Here is a 22,133-nt window from a genome sequence, read left to right as displayed (position 1 = left end):
CGGGAGTCCAGACTCTCAAGCCCTTTAGTTGGACTGGCATGGAGCTCTGCCTTTGAGGTTCATAGGAGGGGAAGGTGCTGTGGAGCCCTGTTGGCGTGTGATGACTGCCGGGACTACACAGCGCAGGAACCCAGGCCTAGGTAGGCTGTGGACAGCACTTAGGACAGAAATGTGCATTGACGGGGTGGTGATGAAATGCCAGGCACCAAGCAGAGCACCTTGTCCATGTGAGTTGTCTGAGGGAAGCCTTGAAACCCGGGGAGGTGGATCCTAGACAGGGGCCCATCTGCTGTCTCAGAAGTTTACTGCCCACAGATCTACAGGAGATGAAGGCTCTGGTGGTGCCTCACGCCTGGCTCCTTCTGTGAGGTCTTCACCAAGAAGCCTGCTCTGACTACTTGTGCTCAGAGTGCCCACTCTGAGACCCTGTGCCCTGCCAGCTGATCTGTGTGGCTGTCTGTGTGCTGGTGCCTCCTGTGCTGAGATCAGCTCATGGTGTGATTCAGTGACCATGAAGTCTGCAAATAGTGACAGTGTTCTTCAAATAGAGAGAACCCTGTTGATTGCTCTCAGGTGTAAGTGGACGTTTACAATGTGGAATTGGACACACAGATCATCTGAGGCAAAATACGAGATGTGTGTGCGCTGACAGATGATAAGATTGCTTCCGTACACAACACTCATTGTAGTTTTGCTCAGCTTATTGAACCTTGAATTGCTAGTGAGGGAGAACACATTCCCACGTCACAGCAAAGAGCTATTCTTGATGTACATTTGTCTTATCATTTCAACATTAATTCAAAAAAATAAATTGTAATCGCTCAGTTCAGTCCTTTTAAAATCGACACCATAAACAGGAGATTTTACTCTTGGATTGCCAGTTTAAATTTGTCCTAACTTGGCCCCAGTTTGTTCTGATCATTGATTGGACTTTTCTGCATAAGCTACACTGCAAAAACAAAGTACAATTCAATAGAGTTACAGTCAACAGTCATATATATTCCACCGTTTTGCAATTCAGTTACATTGAAAGGGAACAAGTTAGACAAACAGTTATAACTCTGTAAATGATGAAAAAGGGGAGTACATTTTAAGTTAAAATAAATAGGCCAAAAAGATTATCGTCAGCTTGGCACTCTAAGAGAAAGTACAGTTACACTTTTGAACTGACCGATAATCCACCTGATGTAAGCAAGGACAAGCTTGGCAACTCTCGGAGATGGATGTTAGCAAGGCAAGGACAAGGAGTTGCTTTTGAGCAGCAAGAAATACGTACGTCCTGTCACCAGAGTGCAGCCTTTTGAAAGTGCTTACGGCCCCTGTGCTCCCACTGGTACTTGCTGAGAGCCAGGAGTGCTGTGCTAGTCTCTGCTGCTTCTCCAGAGCCTAAGAAAGGCAGAGGGAGGGGACACCAGACAACAGGAATTGACCACGCTGTCACCATCCCAGCTTCATGAGTGTGCAGGAGGATGGTAAGGCAGGTGTCACCTGTTCCCAGCAAGAGAGCCAGGGCAAGAGACCTCCCCCCTCTGGACTCAGGGCCAGCAACACCTGCAAAGTCCCCTCCCCACCCTGTGTCCCTTCCTGGAGACTGAGAGTATTTCATCATCTGGAAATCCCTCTCCTACAGCCCACAAGTTCAAGGCAGAGAGAAGATAGAAAGGAGAGGCCGGGCTGAGCCAGATCCTAGTGGGATCTTGTAGTTTTGCTCATCTCGATGACTCCCAAATGCTCTCGTTTGCAATAATGATCAATTATGGAAACAAGGTGTGGGAGGAAATGCGGGTGAGGGTGTGCACTCCTTACTGCGGTCACTCTCCCCATGGCCCCGTTCCTTCTGGAATACAAAGCAGGCACTCGTGCAGAGTGGACCCTGATCACTTCTCTTTCCCCTGCAGGGCACAGACAGAGGCCACCACCTCTCATGAGCAAGAACTTTTATTCATGGAAACTATGAAATTTGTGGTAGGAGAAGACATTAGAAATTAGAAGGTGTGCTACCAGGAGAAGAACGTTCCTGCCTGTTAAGCTCCGGTGTTGTTTTGGAGAAAATACTTTTACCGGAGGAGACGTGAAAGGCACACCCTGGTTGACCAGAGGAGGGACAGCATGTAGGGTAACGATGTAGGTGGTCTGAGACCTCTGCTACCTTCAGCCCATGTTGGGAGGGTCTACCTGGGCACCCTGGCTTTGTGGGTGAGAAGGCCCACTTGCTGATACTGTCATTGGTCGACCTACTCTTGTTAGGAATATTTTTGTGGCAATTGGGCATGACTTGGTGAGTATAGGCCAAATCTTCAAACAGTCTTCTATGCTGTGGAGAAGAGAGAGCCTTGTGGTAAGAGGAAACCCCACCTACTGGGGCCTGAAACTGTGTTTTGTGCTGATTTGGCTCCTTGGCATGAAATTCTTGGTGAAGTCCTAATTTCTCCACCAGGATCTGTCCGACAGCTGTTACCATGGCCTGGCCTTCTTTGTGTTCTCCTGGGCTGGGTCTCTTATCATCCTCCCTCTTATCAGGAGGAAGAGACATCTTGCTTTGGCTCTCACATGGGCATTTAACTTTTGAGACCCTGGGCACCTGCTGCCCCTGACTGCTCTGTGCATTTTATATGAGGTCATGTGGCACTTGGGCAGCTGGCACGTCCACACTGGTACTCTCCCTCGGGGAACTGGTCAGTAAACTGGAAGAAGCCAAGATGTCTGCAGCAAGAAGCACATCAGTTTGAGGGTCTTGGAAGAGCATGCTGGTGCCAGAGTCATTGAAGCGCATGCCAGTGGCATAATTTTGCAGGACTTCTTTGTGACAGTCTGGAAAGTTCATGCCCGAGGCCCGGCCTTGAAGCTGGTTCTCTGACTGTACCTTCCCTTGGGGCTCCATCTTAGTGGAAATCATTGTTTTCCAGAATAGCTCTTTTGCGTCTCAGGCCACTGACTTTGTAGGTGGTGAGGAGATTTCATGACGGCCTGGACCCCCGGACCCCCTCATACTCGTATTTATGGTTCTGGGATAAGCCAGCACACCGGGACCCACAGTGACTTCCCAAGGAGGGGCCTCCTCAGCCTGCACCGCCTCCCTGGCCTTGTCAGCCCCTGATGATTGTGACTCTAAGTTTCCTCCCAGTACTGCTGCTGTATGGCAGGTGTCTTTTGAATTCTGAGACTCTCTTCCTTCCCATGGCTCATTTTTAGCTGCTACTGAGCTTGGCTTTGATCCCCGACTCCTTTCCTCAACCTCCACGACAGCCCCAGTCTGCTGGGTTTTTCCCATGAGGCCGAGTGTGAGGGACTGAGAAGGTGGCCTGTTCTGCTGTCCAGTCAGAGGGGCCTCTGAGGGCCCGTGGCCAAAATCAGAAGGTGTCCCTCCCGTGGCTTTCTGGATTTCCTCAACCTCAGGTGAGGTGGTGGGGAGGGGCCCTGCCCAGGTGAGAAATGACTCAGTGGTTATCACCTTCTCTCCTGATAAGGGCTGCGGAGGTTTTCCCAAGAGCTTGGTGAAGTTGGATTCTGAGTGGACCCCAGACACACAGACATCTGGAGAAGAGGAGTGGGACAGTGGAAAGGGTGGATGTTGACCCTCATGTAGCTCAATCTTTAGGGGACCAATGTCCCAGAAGGGCAGGCCCCATTTACGTCCCACACAAAACCTTATACTATGTGATTCCAGAACCTAACACGTGGACTGAGGAAAGAACGCTCACAGGAGCTGTTCACGCAGTGTTCCTGACTCTTCAAGGGTCAGCTGCAGTTTTTTTTGAATGTGACATGAGGAAAAAGTAAGCCAGGATCAACGCACCCTCATAGGGTTCAAACCCTGTGTCATCTGTTCTAACTTCCTGCCCAAATGGGTCTGTAAGAGTGCTCCTAGATATTTTTTATTTTGATTTCTGTGTAAGCAAGTTCCTGGGTCACTCTTTGAAGGCTTCCCGTGACGCTCTGACTTGTTGGAGTTCATTTCCAGAAACTCTACTGCAAAGTTGGCTGCGCCTCTGGTGGGACCTTTCAGGGTCATCCCCACACATTGCTGTAACCCCTGCTGAGGTCCTGCCCTGGTTGGTTCTTCATGTAAGACCTTCTCTGGATCCTGGGCTCCATCTTCTGTGAGTCCTGTGCCCGACTCACCCCTGGGCACTGGCCCTGAGCCTGCATCAGTTTCAGAGACACCTGGACCCTCAAGTGCGGGCCATCCTGCTGTTTGTCCTTGAAGATCCTCTTCTGATGATGTTGCTTCTGATGATGAGGGCTGTTCCACTCTCTGTGAGGAATGGACACTGACCTGTGACCATGGGAAGCCCCGCTACCCTGGGGAAGGTTGGGAATGGAGTGTCTAAAGCCTCCCTGAGGTCTTTCGGTGACAGAGGGTGACACCTTCACCCTGTGCAGTTGTTTCTTCAGCAAAGGTGGTTCCAGATGCTGAATTTCTAGTGGAACAAATACCTGTGTTTTATTTTGGGGTCTAAAGATAGATACCTCAGAGGTCCTTATCTGGGGCGCAGAAGAAGGTGGTCGGATTGGAGGGGAGGATATGAGATGGGTCTGGGTCTGGATCTGAGCTGGAGTTAAGGGTTGGGACAGCGTCAAGTGTCCATTGAATGGTTGTGGGTGGGCCTCAGGGGGCAGTAAGGCTGGGGCCTGGGAAAGACCTGAAGATGTTCCAGGCTGACCTGGAACTAGAACTGGAACATTTTTACAGAGCCCATTGAATGCCTTTGAAATAGGCTCTAGGAAAAAAGAGCCTTTGGATAACCAGTATGTAGCTTCCAGGGACTCGCTGTGCAGAGAGGGGAGGCCCCAGAAGACTTAGGCTGTATCTCTGCTGTAGATGGTCACCCAGGAAATTAGATGTGAGGACTGCTGAGCACCGGGCACCGGCTCTTGTTTGTCCTTCGTGGTCCTGAAGGGCAGGGAGGTTGTGGTGTCCTGCTCAGCACCCAGCGATTTCCACATGTTCCCCAAAGAGTTCAGGTGGCTGTCCAAGCTCTTAGGATTTGAAAATGGCCCCTCCGTTTCTTTCTCCTCCCACACCTTCAGTTGTGCTTTCTTGGTGAGCAGCATCTCCAGCAGCTTCTGAACTTCATGGTGGACAAAGGAGAGGCTACCAGTCTCTACCTGCTTGTCTGTGGGGTCTTCCAAGAATGAGAACCCGGGTGGGTGGCTGGATGGGTGCTCTTGCTGGGACTCAGGCTGTGATGAGGAGGGGAAGAACAAGGCCTTGCTAGTCACCCTCTGCCAGGACAGGGACTTAGTGGGACAGTCTGAGCAGCTGGCTGAGGTGGCTGGTATGGGAGACAGCAGAAAGGTGTTCTCTGGACGTGGGCTGGTCACCTCAGTGCCCAGGGGCATTCCCTCCAAGTTACATTGGTCTGTTGAGCCTGTGGAGGCCAGAGGTAGAGGACACAGGGTTGGAGGAGCTGGGGAAGCCACCAGGGATACGTGGGGCACGGCCTCTTTCACAGGCACCAGGCAGGTACTGCGGGCTACCTAGGGCTCTTTTGTGCACGCCTCACCAGGAAGGTCTTGATCTGAGCGCTGACAAGAGCTGTCTGTGTCAGGAGGCCTCCCTAGGTGGCTGCAGGAGACAGAGGCACAGGCTGCAGCCAGGGGCAGAGGGTCTGGGAGGGCCTGGAGGCTCTGCAGGGGTGGGCATCTGGGGCCCAGGGTCACCCACAGACCCCTATTGGACCTCCCAGTGCTCACCCCAGGGCTCTAGTCACACCCCCTCCCATTTGCCTCTCCCCTCCAACACTTCCCCCCAGGTCAGTCTAAGGCTGCCTGCAGCCCTGGGGTCACATGGTAGGTTTGGGAGAGAGGAGGACAAAGCATAGAAGGGGAAGATCCTTTACCTTCCAAGAATGGACATCAGGTTCCGAACCTCTTCCAGTTCTAGCAGGCAATCTCTGCAGGCTGGAAATCAGGAGACAGGTCACATGGTGAAGCAGGTCTGGGGTCTAACTGGGGCCTGAATGCAATGGCCCTTCAGGGCAGATGCGTGGGAGAGTGGACCCTGGAGCCCAAGCCTCATGGTCCAGGTCACATGATCCCTGACAGTGATGGCAAAGCTCATGACAGGGCAGTTGTGTCATTTACAAAGTGCTCTCAATCCACTCCTGCGTGTGGCCTCACTTCTTCCCCACTGGGGAGTTAGGGTGGGGGCAGGGTTTACCTCACAGTGGAATCTGAGAGAGGGTAAACAGTGTTGATGCAGGACAGCCCAGAGGCCCCTGCTGGGACACCCCTGTAGGGAAACACCCATTTCCAGGCCTCTAGGCTTCATTCCAAGCCGGGGTCAGGTGAAATCAGGGTTCTTTCTGCCCAGGAGCCTCCCGACCTGAGGATTCTGTATCCTGACGGACGGGCTTTGCCCCTGAAGTCCTTGGGGACCTGGCCCTGGGCCTCAGGGACAGGAGAGGTGGAGGCAAACTCTCAGGTGTAGGGCTGAGGGACAGAAGCTCACCTTTCAAAGCTTCATTTTTTTTCCTGCTGCTTCTCCTGCACCTGGTCTCCCCTGGATGCTGAGAGACAAGAGAGAACGAGGAGTGGCACCCCATCCTCCCTCTCCTCTTATTCTCTCCAGACAAGCTGCGGACACTCCATGCTCATGAACAATATGATTTTCTACATTTAACTAAAGGGGATCCCCTTTTCTTTTTTTTACCACTTTTTCCTTTTTCCAAGTGAGCAGAGGGGAATTAGAAAGACAGATTCCCACATGCATCCCAATTGACTTTACCTGGCAACCCCTGTCAGGTGCCAGTGGTCTGCCCATTTGGGGCTGTGTTCACAACTGAGCTAGTTATAGCACCTGAGGGGGAGGCTCCATGGAACCATCCTGAGAGCACGGGGCTGATGCGCTCCAACCAATGGAGCCATGGCTGAGGGAGGCGAAAGGAGGGAAAGAGACAGAGACAGAGACAGAATGGAAGGCGGTGTGGTGAGGAAGCAGATGGTTGCTTCTCCTGTGTTCCCTGACAGGGCATAGAACCCAGGACATCCACACACCGGGTTGACGTTATACCACTAAACCCAGTGGCCAAGGCTTGGTGTTTGTTCCTTTAGTTTTGAAGTAGATTAATAATATTTCTGTTTTTTCTTCTGTGAAAAGGTAAAGAAAGATTTTTCTATATGAGGCTGACCATACATTTCTCCTGTCTCTGTTCCTCTACTCAAGTCTGACCTCCAGGCCCATCTGCGCTCCCTCAGGTAGGACTCTGCTTCCTGAGGCCACCACCCCACCCATCCTCCACTCAGAGGCTCCCGGGGTCTCTGCACTGCCCTGGGATCAGCCCCAGCAGAGGAGAGGGTGGCCAGAGACACCTGCTGTGGGAAGGCAGCCGGTGAACCAGGACTTTGGGTCTGTCCCCACAGAAATTCAGTTCTTATCATTGAGTTTTTGTGATAGGGAAGCTTAAAAGTTAAATATTTGACTTCAATAATCGTAGCTTATCAGTTGTAATGAATAGGCGATTGTAAGGGTTAGGAAATAGTTAATCTGCTTGCTATTTTCTCTTCATGGCTCCCTGGCCTTTACTTTGAAATATAGTGAAAAGTTTACCTTTGCAGCACTGTCAGGAAAGCTTACATTGGGGAGGGACCTACCAATTAGGGGAGATTAGATCACAATAGTTATTTGTAAAAGCCTAGCCACAGGATTTACTTGAAAAGTCAAGGCCTATAAATTAATTTGAAATTTAGTTCACCAAACTTAAATCTTGACTTTGTATCCCAAGAAAACAGGGAGTTTTTTTCAGTTAATTCCCAGAGGCAAATGGTCTCAGAGGCATCAGGTACCACTCACTGTTCCTGGGAGACACCTGCCCCGGCTGCCTTGAAGAGTTACCGAGGGCACTACATAGGACCTTGCTGACTGGACATGCGTTATATCAGGAGAACTTGAAGAGGAGACATTTTTGCAGCTGAACCCCCAGCTCCCACACCTTGTTCCGTGACTAACTACACGGGCTTTAACTTTGTTTCCTTTTTCCCCTGAACCTTATTAACTGGCAACAGCAAGAGAATCATAAGGCAGCTTTGTTTGACAGTACTCCCCCGACGTCTGAGGGTACTGGTATTTCTGAATTCAAGATACTCTTATAAACTCAGTCTGGTGCATCTCTTTGATTGCAATCAACTGCCCTGAACCAGGTTTGTTCCAGTAACATTCAGACACTGGTTCCTACAGCCCTCCCCACACCTGGACTCCTGGATGGACATTTCTGAATTTTCTCTGATATTCAAAATACCTACTCTATCTAACCCCTGCCCGACCAGGCTTGTTCCTAGAGGATGATGTTCTAGTCTTTCCAGAGAACAGTCATTCTATCTCCCATCTCAGGAGTCTCTCTAGGTCATGCAGAGAGTTGGAAATAAGAGTAGAAAAAAGATAACCTGTGTTGGGTCTGGGCCAAGGGTCCCTTATCTCCCTGATGTTTCTATGTCTCCTAGCTGGTGGTGAGGATGGATTACCGTTGACCCAGGAGAGTAAATAGAGTAGCAGCAGGGCACACAGAATGGCAACACTGGAGTCAATTAACCCAAAATGGAAGCTCTTAAAGATAGCAGTAACGCTCTTCAGAGAAAAGAAAGGGTTCTCCATCATCTGAATCGCAATGCTGCCTTCAAGCAACTGAGCACTGGGGGGGAGGGGGGGGGGGGGCTCGTGGCCTAAATGCCCAGGACAGCATCACTGAGCTGTGGTCTGGTCACAAAGGGTTGCTGAGGCAGACAGGAGGCCTTAAGTGGAGGGGGTTGAAACTCTGCCCCTCCCCCATCCAGCCCCAAAGCTTTCTCTACCCTTCTCTGAGCCTTCCACAACCACAGCCTCTCACTTCTGTTAGACATATACCTTGTTCCACTTTTTGTTCAGTCCACTGGTCTCAGATAATCTCTGGATCCTTTAAGATCGTATTTGAGTTTTTTCAGCTCATAACTAAAAAATCTGGGGTTGTCCCTGGAAGTTTGGGTAATTCTCAGGTATTTTCACTCTCTGAATGCCTTCCATATGCAACACCATCTTGTCTCCATATGTTTTTGCTTTGCATGAAGCAAGACGTAGAACTTGAATTTCTTTTATGCTAATTTAGCTGTGTGTATTTTGAAAACATTAAAAATTTTTATTTCATTACTCTTTACTATATTCAGCAACAAAGTCTCAAAATTTAATAATTACTCAAGTTTTAAAGCTAAATAAATATTAAACAAATTGAAACAGTTAAACTTTTAATGTTTTTAATAATTTCTAACATTTTTATCTCTGAAATTAATAAAGGTTACCTGCACAGAAACATATGAAACATGCTATACACACACATTCTTTAAAAAAAAATCAACCCAGCACTTATATCTAAGAACCAAGCTTTCCTTCAGCTCTGAAAATTCTGTTCAGTAATTTTTGTAAGTGAGACTGTACGCAGCCAATTATCTCTGTCTTTGTTTCTCTGGGAATATCTTGATTTTGCCCTAAATTTTGAAGAATAGATTTGCTAGACATGGAATCTTTGGTTGACATTTTCTTTTATTTTACTTCTTTAAAAATGTCATCCATAGCCTTTCCTTTATTGTTTTTGACGGGATTTTAGTAACTCACCTTATTCTGGATGCTTGCCTTCAAAGAGCCAGTTTTCTCCTGCTACTGCCATGAGTTTCCATTTGTTTTTCCAGTTTCACTGTGATGTGTTTAATAGTCGATCTGCTTCATTTTTTAAATTTATTAGATGAAAACAGATTTTTAGATTAATTTTTATATGTAGATTTGATGTTTACAGTCATATTTCTGGATTTTTCTTCCTCTTTTCTTTTTCCTTTTTTTTTCTTTTAACTCTCCATGTATCAACAAGTGTGTGTTTAATGGTGGCACACAGGTCATTTCTCTTCCAAGTTTTCACTTTGTTTCTCAGCTTTTATAATTTCTATTAGTCCATCTTTAAGTTCACTGATTCTTTCTTCTGCCATCTTAAGTGTATTGGTGAGCCTCTTTAATTAATTTTTTACTTAACTCATGGTGGATTTCAATTCCATATTAAAATGTGACCTTGGCTTTCAGTGTAGTCATCAATTCCCGTATGCACAAAATCCATTTCCCCCACCACTTTGCATGCAACCCACTCCATGCCTCTCACTCTCTCATTTTTAATTCCATGTTGCAGCTCATTGTCATGAGCCTGACATGGGAAAAGGAGGGGCAGCCAGGATCTATTGGAGGCACCAGGGGGTGCTTTAAACATTGTAGAACATGGTTTGCTAAGCAGTGTAGTAAGCAACACAGCATGTTTTCATGTACCCCGTGTCCATATCTTCTCCCTTGTTTGAAGAAGGTTGTGAAAATCTGGTCACAAAGTCGGAGCTACTGCATAGGAAACAGACAATGCATCTATCGTATTTGTCTCCTTTCAAGGCAAGGACCATGAACTTCACATTGTATTTTTAAAAAATCCATTGAAACCACATACCTAGCGAATGTTCTATATAAAAAAAATTCTAAAGTAGTGTTTACTCTAGACAAACAGAATATTAATACCACACTATGTTTTTCTATGTTGCTAAATAGTAATTAATGGGTCGGTGGTGAGGGGGCTTCACTTCATAATGGAGAAAGCAGAATTTCCTAATATCTAGTCCCAATGGTGAGTGTTAATTATATGTTATTTTTCTTTTTCTATTTGGAAGTTAAACTTGGGGAATTACTATCTTTTAACAATTGGAATATGCATATTTAATAGCACCTTGGAAATTCAACTCTCTGGGGGAAAACCATTTTAACCAGTTTTGTATATATAGTAAATAATCAACAAATAATTTACTGATGGTTAAATTTTGTTCTCTGGCAAAGGTTTAAATATCTACATTTATAGGATTTTAATTTGTTTAGTAGATATTAAGTACATTGTGTTTCACTTTGTGTTTAATCATTTCAATACCATCATAAATGATATTAAAAGATCATAGTATTCCTTATGTTTAGAGTAGACATAAAGTAATAAACACAACTATAGAATGTATACATTTGCACATTTAAAAATATTGTAGGGGAAAAACAATACAATTTCATAATGAAAATTTCATTCAACTTCCTAAAAATATTTTCCCAAGTTGATTAAACAGTTATTGTATCAATGAAGAAGCAGCCAGAGTAAAATGATGCATCACTGCAGTGTGGTACAAGTATGCTATTTCGAAAAAAACAAAGGGCTGTGTACTTCACTGTCTATATAGTTATACAATTTCAGCTACCAAAGTGCTGCATTCTTTGAGAACAAAAGATAATCACTTGTTAAAGATGCAGTGATTTCTTCCATTCATTCTTTCTTTTTTTATTCAGTGAGAGGAGAGGAAGCAGAGATAGACTCCCACACACACTGTGACTGGGATCTACTCAGCAAGCCCTCTAGGGTGTGATACCCTACCCATCTTGGTGATGCTCTGTTGCTCAGCAACTGAGCTCTTTTTAGCATCTGAGGCAGAGGCCATGGGGCCATCCTTAGTGCCTGGGGCCAACTTGTTCCAGTTGAGGCATGGCTGTAAAAGGGGAGAGAGGGAGAGAGAGAGAGAGAGAGAGAGAGAGAGAGAGAGAGAGAGATGAGAGGGGGAGAGGTGGAGAAGCAGGTGGGCACTTTTTCTGTGTACCCTAGCTGGGAATCAAACCGGGATATCCACACAATGGTCTGACACTCTACCACTGAGCAAACCAGCCAGGGCCTAAAGATTTTCTCCCTTTAAAAAAATTATTTATTTTAGAGAGAGGGAGAGAGAGAGAGAGAGAGAGAGAGAGAGGAGAGACAGAGAGAGAGAGAGAGAGAGAGAGAGAGAGAGAAGGGGGGAGGAACAGGAAGCATCAACTTTTATATGTGCTTTGACCAGGCAAGCCCATAGCGAACTCACCATTCCAGGTCAATGTTTTTATCCACTGCACCACCAGGGGTCAGGCACTGCAGTGATTTCATGCACTCAGCCATGCATTAACAGAGCCTATCATTTTTGCTTTGAACCCTTCTCTAATCTGGACAAACCTTTGGGCAAAAGCATGTATATCATCCACCAAGGCAAGTCCTTCATATATTACTATGCTGAGATCCTGAATATCCTTCATCATTCATGTAAAGAAACATCAATATAGATGCAGTGTTGTGGTAGATGGACTATAAGGTGGCCCCTGTGATCTCAGCCTCCTGGTTCAAGTCCTTACGGAAGTCCTTCCCTTGAGAGTGTGCAGGATCTATGACTTGCTTCTAACTGACTGGATATGGCCAAAGTGATCGGGTGTCACCCCCATGGTCACATTACATTATATAAGATTCCCCCTTGCTAGCTGATTTACTCTGGAGTCTCTCTTTTCTTTGCTGGCCTTGACGAAGCCAGCTTCCCTGAATCCTAACAGAAAAGAACTGTGTGCTGCCATTGACCCTGGGAGTGGGATCCAGTCCCTCCCCAGCTGAGTGTCCAGATGAAAACACAGCCAGCCGATACTGGACTGCAGCCTCGAGGAGCCTAGTGGCCATGTGCCCAGCTTGCTCCTAAACCACAGAACTCATGAGATAAAAAAAAATGTGTGTTGGTTAATCCCCTAAATCTGTGGTAGTTTGTTATACCTGATAGTAAACTAATATAAAACCATAACAAAAAAAAGTTTTTTTAGAAAAGACAATACAGAGATATCTTTTCTTATTTTTTAAAAAGTACACAGAGAAGTGGGTATAACATTCAAAGAAATAGCCATGCTGAAGGTACCTCCAATAGTTCCAATGGTCCTGTTGGTTCAAAGTAAGTAATCTAATCCCTTGGAGGCACATGGAGGCAGATGTGGAGAATGTAGCACTTTTTAAATTATAATTGGTTACAGGAGCGAATGGTGGCTCCACACAATTATGTAGTGATCACTGTCACAAAAGTAGTAACTGGAACAATGCCTGTAGTTAATATGAACTCTGCTCTCCGAGTACACAAATACACTCTACTATGAAATGAACTACTCAATTTTGGATGCTCTGTCAGAAACAGACTCCCAAGATCTAAAATCTTGACCAGAATGACGGACTCAGATCAGATCATACAACCTGCCTCTCCCTTGGCATACGCATCTTTCCAGTGATATTCCAAACAGTAACTAGATGAGATGGTAATTCAGGGAATAGTTTGCTTGTTCCATTCAAAACTTAGGGGGAAGGGAAAGCTTCAGGTCAAACTATGACTTTTCCCCAAGTAAATGGAAAGATAGTATTAAGAAATTGAAAGGTTGTTAGGATAACCTTCAGGAAAAGAGAATCACAGGACCACAAAGAAAAGTGAGCTAATCACCCCACATTTCAAGGAAATAAATTTAGGGTTATATATAATTTGAAATGTATGAAGTAAACATTTGCAGTTTTAAGTGTAGTTTATATCTGGGCACAAATTTAGTTAGAAAACGTATGTGTTTTTGTGAGATCACTATCATCTACAAAGAATATAATGACAAATTACAAAGAATAATAAGCAAATTATAGCAGATTGAAATGCTTTACACATTTTGTTACCTGCAAATTTTCTGTTCCACAACTGTTCAACTCTGTACTAGAATTTTAGAGCCAACTGTCAATCCTGATCTTATTAAAATATATCCAAACTGAGTTAAAGAGACAAATAATAAAAACAATCAGCCAAAAAGTGAGTTCTTTTTCCCCCAGCTGTCTAATGCAGTTTTGGTCACTGGACTCTGGTTCACAGCAGTTAGAAACCCAGATTGAGGCCATCTGGAGACAACTCCTGCTTAGGAACGTCAGCAGGCAAATGATAAAGGAAGCGTAGCGTAAGTTTCCATACAACTTGGACTTCTATAAACTTCTGGGTCACATTTTTAAGAGAATTGGGCCACAGTTCGAGTCCTTGTTCTCACTTAAAACCCAACGGCATTATGCAAAATATATCTCCATTTTAGAGGACCAGGTCAGACTAGTCAGAAAGTGCCTACCGGTGATTAATGAGTGCACCCAAGTTAGGGCTACGTAAGTAGATCATGGAGAACAGAGAACAGAGAGGGCTTCCGGACCAGGTGTGAGCAAGCGGGGGCGGGGCGGGTTGCTGCACACCCACCACCTGTCCCAGGTGGTCGAGAGGGGCTGTCATCCACGGGGAGCCCCTGGCTCAGCAAGGAAGTCACGTCATCACAGGATAAGTAAAAGCACAGCTGCTGGTCAGAAAAAATACTCTTTGCGGCTTTCATTGACTGTACTTGGCACACCAAGGTCACTGTTCAGAGTGGCCTCCACATCGTCTCCATGTTCTGGAACATCTGGCTCACTTTTTTGGTACAGCCACCTCTGTTGATACACACGTATTGCTATGGCAGCAGTGCAGAGCAAGATAAATATCACAACCGCTATCACACCTAGTGAGGGGAGAGAAAGGGAACACAGTCAGAATATGAACTGCACATGTCGGCCTGACGAGAGTCGACCCAGCATCATTTATGTCATACACAGGTGCTCTCCCACTTACAGTGGCTCGTGGGGTTTTGGATTTACGATGGTGAGACGGTGCTACGCATTCAGTAGAGAAAGCTAGGCTCAGTTATGATGTTTGGTAGGGGAGGTGTATTAAATCAGTGGTCCCCAACCTTTTTTGGGCCATGGACCGGTTTAATGTCAGAAAATATTTTCACGGACCGGCCTTTAGGGTGGGACCGATAAATGTATCATGTGACCGAGACAAGCGTCAAGAGTGAGTTTTAGATGGATGTAACAGAAGGAATCTGGTCATTTTTTAAAAATAAAACATCGTTCAGACATATATAAATATAACAAAAATAATGTAAGTTATTTATTCTTTCTCTGCGGACTGGTACCAAATGGCTCATGGACCGGTACCGGTCCGCAGCCCAGGGGTTGGGGACCACTGTATTAAATGCTTTCTTGACTTAATGATATTTTTAACTTAATGATAGGTTTATTGGGACATCACCTCATTGTAAGTTGAGGAGCATCTGTACGACATCAGAAAATTTGAAGCCAAGGGCATTATAAAGTATTATAAAACAAAGTTTACTTCAAAATCCATACAACTCTCAGCTATAGTAGTTTAATGCCTTTATCCTAGAAATATAATAATCGAACTTCAATTAGTGCGGTCACATTTAACTTCAGAAAACAGTGTGGCCTCTTAGGTCACGCCCAAACTTCATGCCAACGAGCAAGCAGGTGTTAATTGTTTTAAGAGTATAGAGTAGGTGGCCAAGTCATAGAGTAATTAAGTGTTTATGTATGAGTATTTTAATGAAAACATGACTAAATTGTGACACTGATGTACTGCTAACCGACAGTGCTGTGGTGTATATGCCGCCTCTTTATGAGGCCAAAGAAGCCTCACATGGTCCCCGCCTCAGGGGTCCAGGCCTGTGTGCAATCCCCTCTGTTGCTTCTGAACAGGGCCTGTGACTTCCTTCTAACCAATAAAACAAGACAAAACAAAACAAAGGTGATGGGCTGACCCTGTTTATGTGTATCCAACTTCATGATTGTTACAGGAGATGGTGGCAACTGCCCTGCTGGGGTCTTCCTTCCTGCTGGCTGTGAGGTGGCACTGAGCACAGGACCCCACCAAGGTGTGCCCAAACTCCTGACCCACACAATCTGTGAGATGATAAATGTGGGTTGAGATAAACTGCTTAGTGGGTGGTAATTTGCCATGCAGCAATCCGTAAACTAAGATATTATAGAATGAAAGACAGTCAGATAGATTGAAAGTAGATGATTTGGCATCTCCTGTTGGACATGCTTTAAGTATTAAAAATTTAGAAATGCCAGTCGTGCCCAATATTGGCTGCAGAGCAGACAGTAACTCAGTCTCTTGGAGGGGGGAGGCCGGACATCAGCACTGTTTTAAATGCCCCCACATTATTCTGAAGCACCACCAGGGCTGAGACTGTCAAGCTAAGCTTAGAAATGTTTACTTAAACTATCATTAGTGAAGAATGAATGTCCAATTTATACCAAAACAGATAGGTAAAAAGAAGTGTTCATTAGTCAACATACTTTTAAGATTATTGGCATAGGCATTAATGAATAGGTCCAATTAGCAATTGTGAGAAAACACATGTTACTGTTTAGTAATGTGAATCAAATGGTATTGTAAACATAGGGTTCTTCATTACGCTCTGGGACATGGGTAAGTGTAATGAAGCCCAACAAATGCAAAGCTTGCTTGCTTGCCATTGGTCACAGGGACTCCTGACCACGTGTTGTTAGGGACCCAGAGTCCTCCTTAGCTGGGAGGAGGGAGCATATTCATAAGTTTGTGAATATTCTTAAATATCCATAAGTAGAATAATCATTAGTTGCAATATATTTTGCATCTCTTTGGGAACAAACAATAGAGTTGCTTTGATCATTTTTATGTTTAATTATAGGATTTTGCTTTAAAGAGCTGTATCATTTCCAGTTTTAGTGTCTGGGACCTATAACTCTCAATGACAGAGATCAGGCACTTGGTCTCATAATTACTGTCAGCATACACTGACACAGCCAGGATTTCACGTGTGTGAGTGTGTTTTATGAGGTTTGGTAGACCCTAGAATAACTTCTCTCTTCACCTACTATCTGAAAAGATTGAGGTAATTTGAATAATGAATCTGATGCATCCCAGAACCTTCCTATGAGTAACTCCCATGTAAATGTGTTTGGTAAGCTCATCTCTGCTTGCCTCTCCATCTATCTACACATCTGTCTCTCTCTCCATCCTGTTTACATACACAATGGATCCCTTGGCAAGAAGCCCTCTGTGATCTCTGGTTCACCTGGTTTGCATAGCATTTAGGTTAATTCTCCTTTCCCATACTTTCCCTTTGTTTGAAAGAGGAGAATCAATAATGTGAAATGGAGAGCGTAGAGAAATCTTTCTATTAGGATCACCCTCTAAACAGATCAAACATTTCACAAGTGGGTGCAGTTCTGAGATCAGTTAGACCAGGGGTAGTCAACCTTTTTATACCTACCGCCCACATTTGTATATCTGTTAGTAGTAAAATTTTCTAACTGCCCACCAGTTCCACAGTAATGGTGATTTATAAAGTAGGGAAGTAACTTTACTTTATAAAATTTATAAAGCAGAGTTACAGCAAGTTAAAGCATATAATAATAATTACTTACCAAGTACTTTATGTTGAATTTTCGCTAAGTTTGGCAGAATAAATCTTTATAAAACAACTTACTATAGTTAAATCTTTTTATTTATACTTTGGTTGCTTTGCCACTGCCCATAAAAAGCCGGAACACCCACTAGTGGGCAGTAGGGACCAGGTTGACTACCACTGAGTTAGACAAAGGGCTGAGAACTCTCCCCAGAGAAATACACTGGAAGTCAACATACTCAGCAGCTGACAAAATAGGCAGCAACTAGCTACTGCCCAGACTGAAGGCAGGTGCAAGCAAATGCAGGACCCAGCAAACAGCTATGTCCCTGAGACCTTCAGCACTCGGGTTCACCATCCCATCAATCAAAAGTCAGTAGGATTTTTCAGGGGAGTAACACTGGTGCAACTTATTACTTTGTACATCTTGCCATTGACATATAACCAGAAGCAATAAAGTTCCAAAGACCACATCTTTTATCATCAATTTGACTACTATTATCTTTCTTCTCTCTAACAAAAGGGCAACTAATGATATTTACAAATTTTTGGACTTGAATTTCTATTTTGGAAATATTACTCATCATTTAAGATGATTTTTTAAATTAGCTTTTGCATTACGACAAAATCTACTCACTAAAAATAAATTAGAGTGATTTTAGATTAAGAGTTAATTTAAATTTTAACACAAAAGTATTCTTTAGATATGCATTATAAATAAGATTTTTGTTTGTTTGTTGATGGGGTTGTAAAATTGGGGTCATATGCTTCTTCATTCATTACAAAAATAAAGTGGTTGAGAAAGGAATTAAAATGTTAACATTATTACAGCCCTTTAAATGTCTGAACACTTCCTAATTGTCTGGAGAAAACTAGATGAATGTGGGCGATAAACAGATCCAATATGAGCAGGTGTGCAGCCCCCTGAACAGTGGGCACCCAGTCCATCACCCAGCTCTATGAGTAATTACCTTATTTTGGGGTAGAAATGGAATGGAGAGCAGTTTACTTCTTCTTCACCAAGGAGAGTTTGCAACTGACTTATATTTCAATAATGTAATTAACAAATTAAAATGTTATTTGAATGATGAGGGTATACTGAATATCCATTTTTGAACCAGACCTGAATAAATTCAGCTTCAGAGTATATATACATATTTAAGATGCAATTCTCAGCCCTGGCGGGTTGGCTCAGCTGTAGAGTGTCAGCCTGGTGTGTGGATGTCCTGGGTTTGATTCCCGGTCAGGAAACACAGGAGAAGTGACCATCTGCTTCTCCACCCCTTCCCCTCTCGCTTCTCTCTCTCCACTGCCCCCCATCCCTGCCAGCCATTGCTCAAATGGTTTGAGCAATTTGTTCTCCCCCTCCCCCCACGAATGGGAGTTGGAGCAACAGAGCAGCAGCCCCAAAAGGGCAGAACATTGCCCCCTAGTGGGCTTGCTGGATGGATCCCAGTTGGGGCACATGCGGGAGAGTCTGTCATTCTGACTCCCTGCCTCCCCTTCTCTCAATAATAATCATAATAAAGATGCAATTCTCTCATTATATATAGTCTTTTTTTTGTTTTTGTTTTTTTTGGGTTTTTTTAGAGAGGAGAGGGAGAGAGAGAGAGGAGAGACAGACAGAGAGAAAGGGGGGAGGAGCTGGAAGCATCAACTCCCATATGTGCCTTGACCAGGCAAGCCCAGGGTTTCGAACCGGCGACCTCAGCATTTCCAGGTCGACGCTTTATCCACTGCGCCACCACAGGTCAGGCCATATATATAGTCTTCTAAGTTAAGATTAAAGCAGAAATAGTTTTGTATCTTTATGTTAAGAAAAATAAGTTTTATATTTTTATGTTTAGAAAAATGCCAATTTGCATAGTTTAGGTGCTTCTCCCAATATATTTTTAATATTATTTTTAAATGTTTTGGGCTAATGGGCCGAGAAGTCCATGTTTATTTTGAATCACAAAGCTAAAAGTAAATGACAAAATCCTAGCTATATCTATCTCTGTATCTATCTATATTGATATACAGATAGATATAGATGATGTAGAGATAGTCTCCTGTGAATATTATAATGGCTATTTTCATATGAAAAACCTCATTGTACAGTTTGACAACTATCCTTTTAAAAGTGTTTAAACCATCTCCAGAAGTGCCAAATTACATCAAGAACACCAGCCAATGAGAGTCCTCCACCAGCGCGGACTCGCAGACACTTTCGGATTATGCTAACGGTGACAGCATCTCCGAGAACCAGGTGATTGGCGACCCTGTTATTTCCGATGACCGCGGAGCCACTTCGGTCCACACTGACGAAGGGCTCTCCCTCCTCTGTTGGTACAGAATGATCTACAGCAGGAAGAGGCAGAGGACGGAAGCGAGTGAAAAGCGGACTTTTGTGAAATTCACAAACATCCGAAGGAAAAGCAGTCACTTGCAGCGGCAGACAGGAACGCGCAGCAAGGAGGGGCACGGATACCTCAACGAGGGGAAGTGACCTATGGGAGGAGTTCTGGAAACCTGGGGGCGGAGACGGTGGAAGACCAAGGGCGGGCGCTCAGAGTTCCGCCCCCGGGGCGCAGCTGGCCGAGGCCACGTGTCCGCTCACGGTGACTCGGGCGGCGCCGCGGGGGCGCAGGGCCATCTTCAGCGGAGTCGCAGGACCGAAGCGCACAGCCGACAGGCAGCCGGAGAAGCCGCGCCGCGCCGGCTCGCAGCGTGTACGCATCCGTGTCTTTGTCCGCACCGGGGGGCCCTGTGGGCACAAGAGGGGGGGGGGTGATACAGCGCTTGGGCTCGGGGACGACGGACGGGGACGCGCGAAGAGCATCGGCGCCGCAACCAGGAACCGAACCTCCCTCCGAAGCCCTCCGCGTTCCCCCTAAGGGAGGACCGACCAACAATCGCACCTGTGGCCTTGGTCAACGCCCTGCGGACTGGAGTAAATGCCCACCAGCTCCCGCAGCTCCCTGACTGCACTCGCGGGGACAGACCAGTGAAATCCGCGCCGCTTCATTTTTAAAATGATCATTAAAGTGTGTTAACAGGAATCCTGGCCAGTCATGGAGGTGGTTCCCTGGGTTTGGGCACAGCAGCGCTCTGGGGTTCGTCGCTACTGCAGGTCTAATCTCCACATTCCTCAGAGAAGTAAGATTATACTAAAATTATCTTATTGCAATAGTAACTGGGAACATAGCTTCATTGGTTATCATTAGTAAGACCATTGAAGAATGGGAAGAATAAGAACAGGCTCATTACAAGACAATGCTGAACCATTTTCCCAAAGCACATTAGAGTAACTTTATAATGATTGATTAGTCATAAACATTTGATTATTTATATTCCTTATTACATTGCAAGTGTTTTGAAGGCAGGTACAGTATATGTTTTCCTGCTAGGCATTTGAAATGTCCAGTGAAGGATAAGTGTGTATCAGGGACCACCAAAAAGTTTTTAATAAATGGATAACAAGTGAGTCAAGGTAGCTAACAAGTACTGGTTAACTTGCCATAGTTTGGGACAATTCTCTTTGGAAAACGGATGGCTCCTTTCTGAGGAGCCATCTCCTAAGAGATTTCGTTATATTTCATTATAAGTTCATGAAACAAAGCTCAGCTTCTACTCTCAAATCTGAATATAAAACTGTAGTCTTGTACAACTGGTCTGAGAGTAGCAGCAGAATTAGAACAGAAGCCATCTTAAAGTTATACAAAACATAAGTTTTATTAGCCTTAGATCAAGATACATGCCTCTAGGTGCAGATGAAATGAATATTTATAATTTTATTAGACTAATTGCTTCAGGCTATAAACCTCATTGCAGAATTTTTATTTATTTATTTATTATTATTTTTTAGCAAGAGAGAGAGACAGACAGACAGGGAGGGAGAGAGATGAGAAGCATCAACTCATAGTTGCGGCACTTGATTTGTTCATTGATTGCTTCTCATATGTGCCTTTACCAGGGGCTCAAGCCAGCGACCTTTGGGTTCAAGCTAGTGACCATGGGATCATATCAATGATTCCACTTTCAAGCCAGTGGCCCCACACTCAAGCTGGTGAGCCTGTGCTCAAGCCAGATGAGCCCACACTCAAGCCAGTGGCCTCAGGGTTTCAAATATGGGACCTCAGCATCCCAGGCTTTATGCACTGTGCCATCATCACCAGTCAGGCACTGCTGAATTTCAATGTTGATTTTTATGGCCTAAGAGAGATAGATGCTTTTGAATATAACATTCTTGAATAAAAACATTAATATCTTCAATTCCATGCTATTGTCCTCTATATATTAACTTGTAGGACAATAAATATTTATTATAAAATGGAACATTCTACTTTTTTATTAATATGATCCCTTTCAAATAATGTTTAGTTCTTATACCATTTCCATTATCTTTTGCATATTTCTTTATAGACAACCCCCCTCCCACAAAACAACCACACAACTTTGAAGCTCAGTTGTCTTTAAACATAGACTTTTGTCAATTTCACACTCCTGATGGTTACTTTCTACCTGTGTCACAGACATTTCTGAACATGCCTCAACTGTCATCAGAGTCAGACGTTGGAGTCATTGAGGTCAGGAACCTAAGTGTCCATGTGTGTGGTTTCATTGACCATATCTATCTTCATGGCTGGGATAAGAGTGCACACAGATACCTGTTCTGGCAGCAAAGGAGAGATCAGCTCCCGGAGGGCAGAGAAAACCATTACTCCACTCACAGACTACACACACTCCGCAGCTATGGGGGTTGCACAATCGAGACGATCAGCTCCTTGGAGTGGAGGTGGGGATGGATGTGGAGGTAGGGATGGAGGTGGGGATGGAGGTGAAGGTGGGGATGGAGGTGGAGGTGGGGGTGGAGGTGGGGATGGAGGTGGAGGTGGGCATGGAGGTGGAGTAGATGTGGAGGTGGAGGAGGATATAGGCGGGATAAATGGTGATGGACGGAGACTTGAGCTGGGTTGGTGGACACACAATACAGTGTACAGACAATGTGCTGTAGAATTGTGCAACTGCAACCTCTATAATTTTGTTAACCAGTGTCACT

The 22,133-nt window shown here is 44.9% G+C and overlaps 1 protein-coding gene across 1 annotated transcript in view; it reads right to left on the bottom strand.

The window, feature by feature from the left end:
- Nucleotides 1-2,923: 2,923 nt before the first annotated feature.
- The window catches only part of LOC136391462 (contactin-associated protein-like 3), a 120,257-nt gene continuing 101,047 nt past the window's right edge, over nucleotides 2,924-22,133 (bottom strand). Inside the window, 9 exon segments of the mRNA XM_066363148.1 lie at nucleotides 2,924-3,592; nucleotides 4,123-4,421; nucleotides 4,863-5,372; nucleotides 5,508-5,647; nucleotides 5,844-5,904; nucleotides 14,201-14,358; nucleotides 19,363-19,420; nucleotides 19,586-19,793; nucleotides 19,951-19,964. Coding sequence (XP_066219245.1) covers nucleotides 2,924-3,592; nucleotides 4,123-4,421; nucleotides 4,863-5,372; nucleotides 5,508-5,647; nucleotides 5,844-5,904; nucleotides 14,201-14,358; nucleotides 19,363-19,420; nucleotides 19,586-19,793; nucleotides 19,951-19,964 — 2,117 coding nt within the window.

Source organism: Saccopteryx leptura, chromosome 2 (assembly GCF_036850995.1).
Source record: "Saccopteryx leptura isolate mSacLep1 chromosome 2, mSacLep1_pri_phased_curated, whole genome shotgun sequence".
In the NCBI taxonomy this organism is placed as follows: Eukaryota; Metazoa; Chordata; class Mammalia; order Chiroptera; family Emballonuridae; genus Saccopteryx; species Saccopteryx leptura.
Note: the sequence above shows the minus strand (reverse complement) of the source record. Positions and strands in the feature narration are given on the sequence as shown.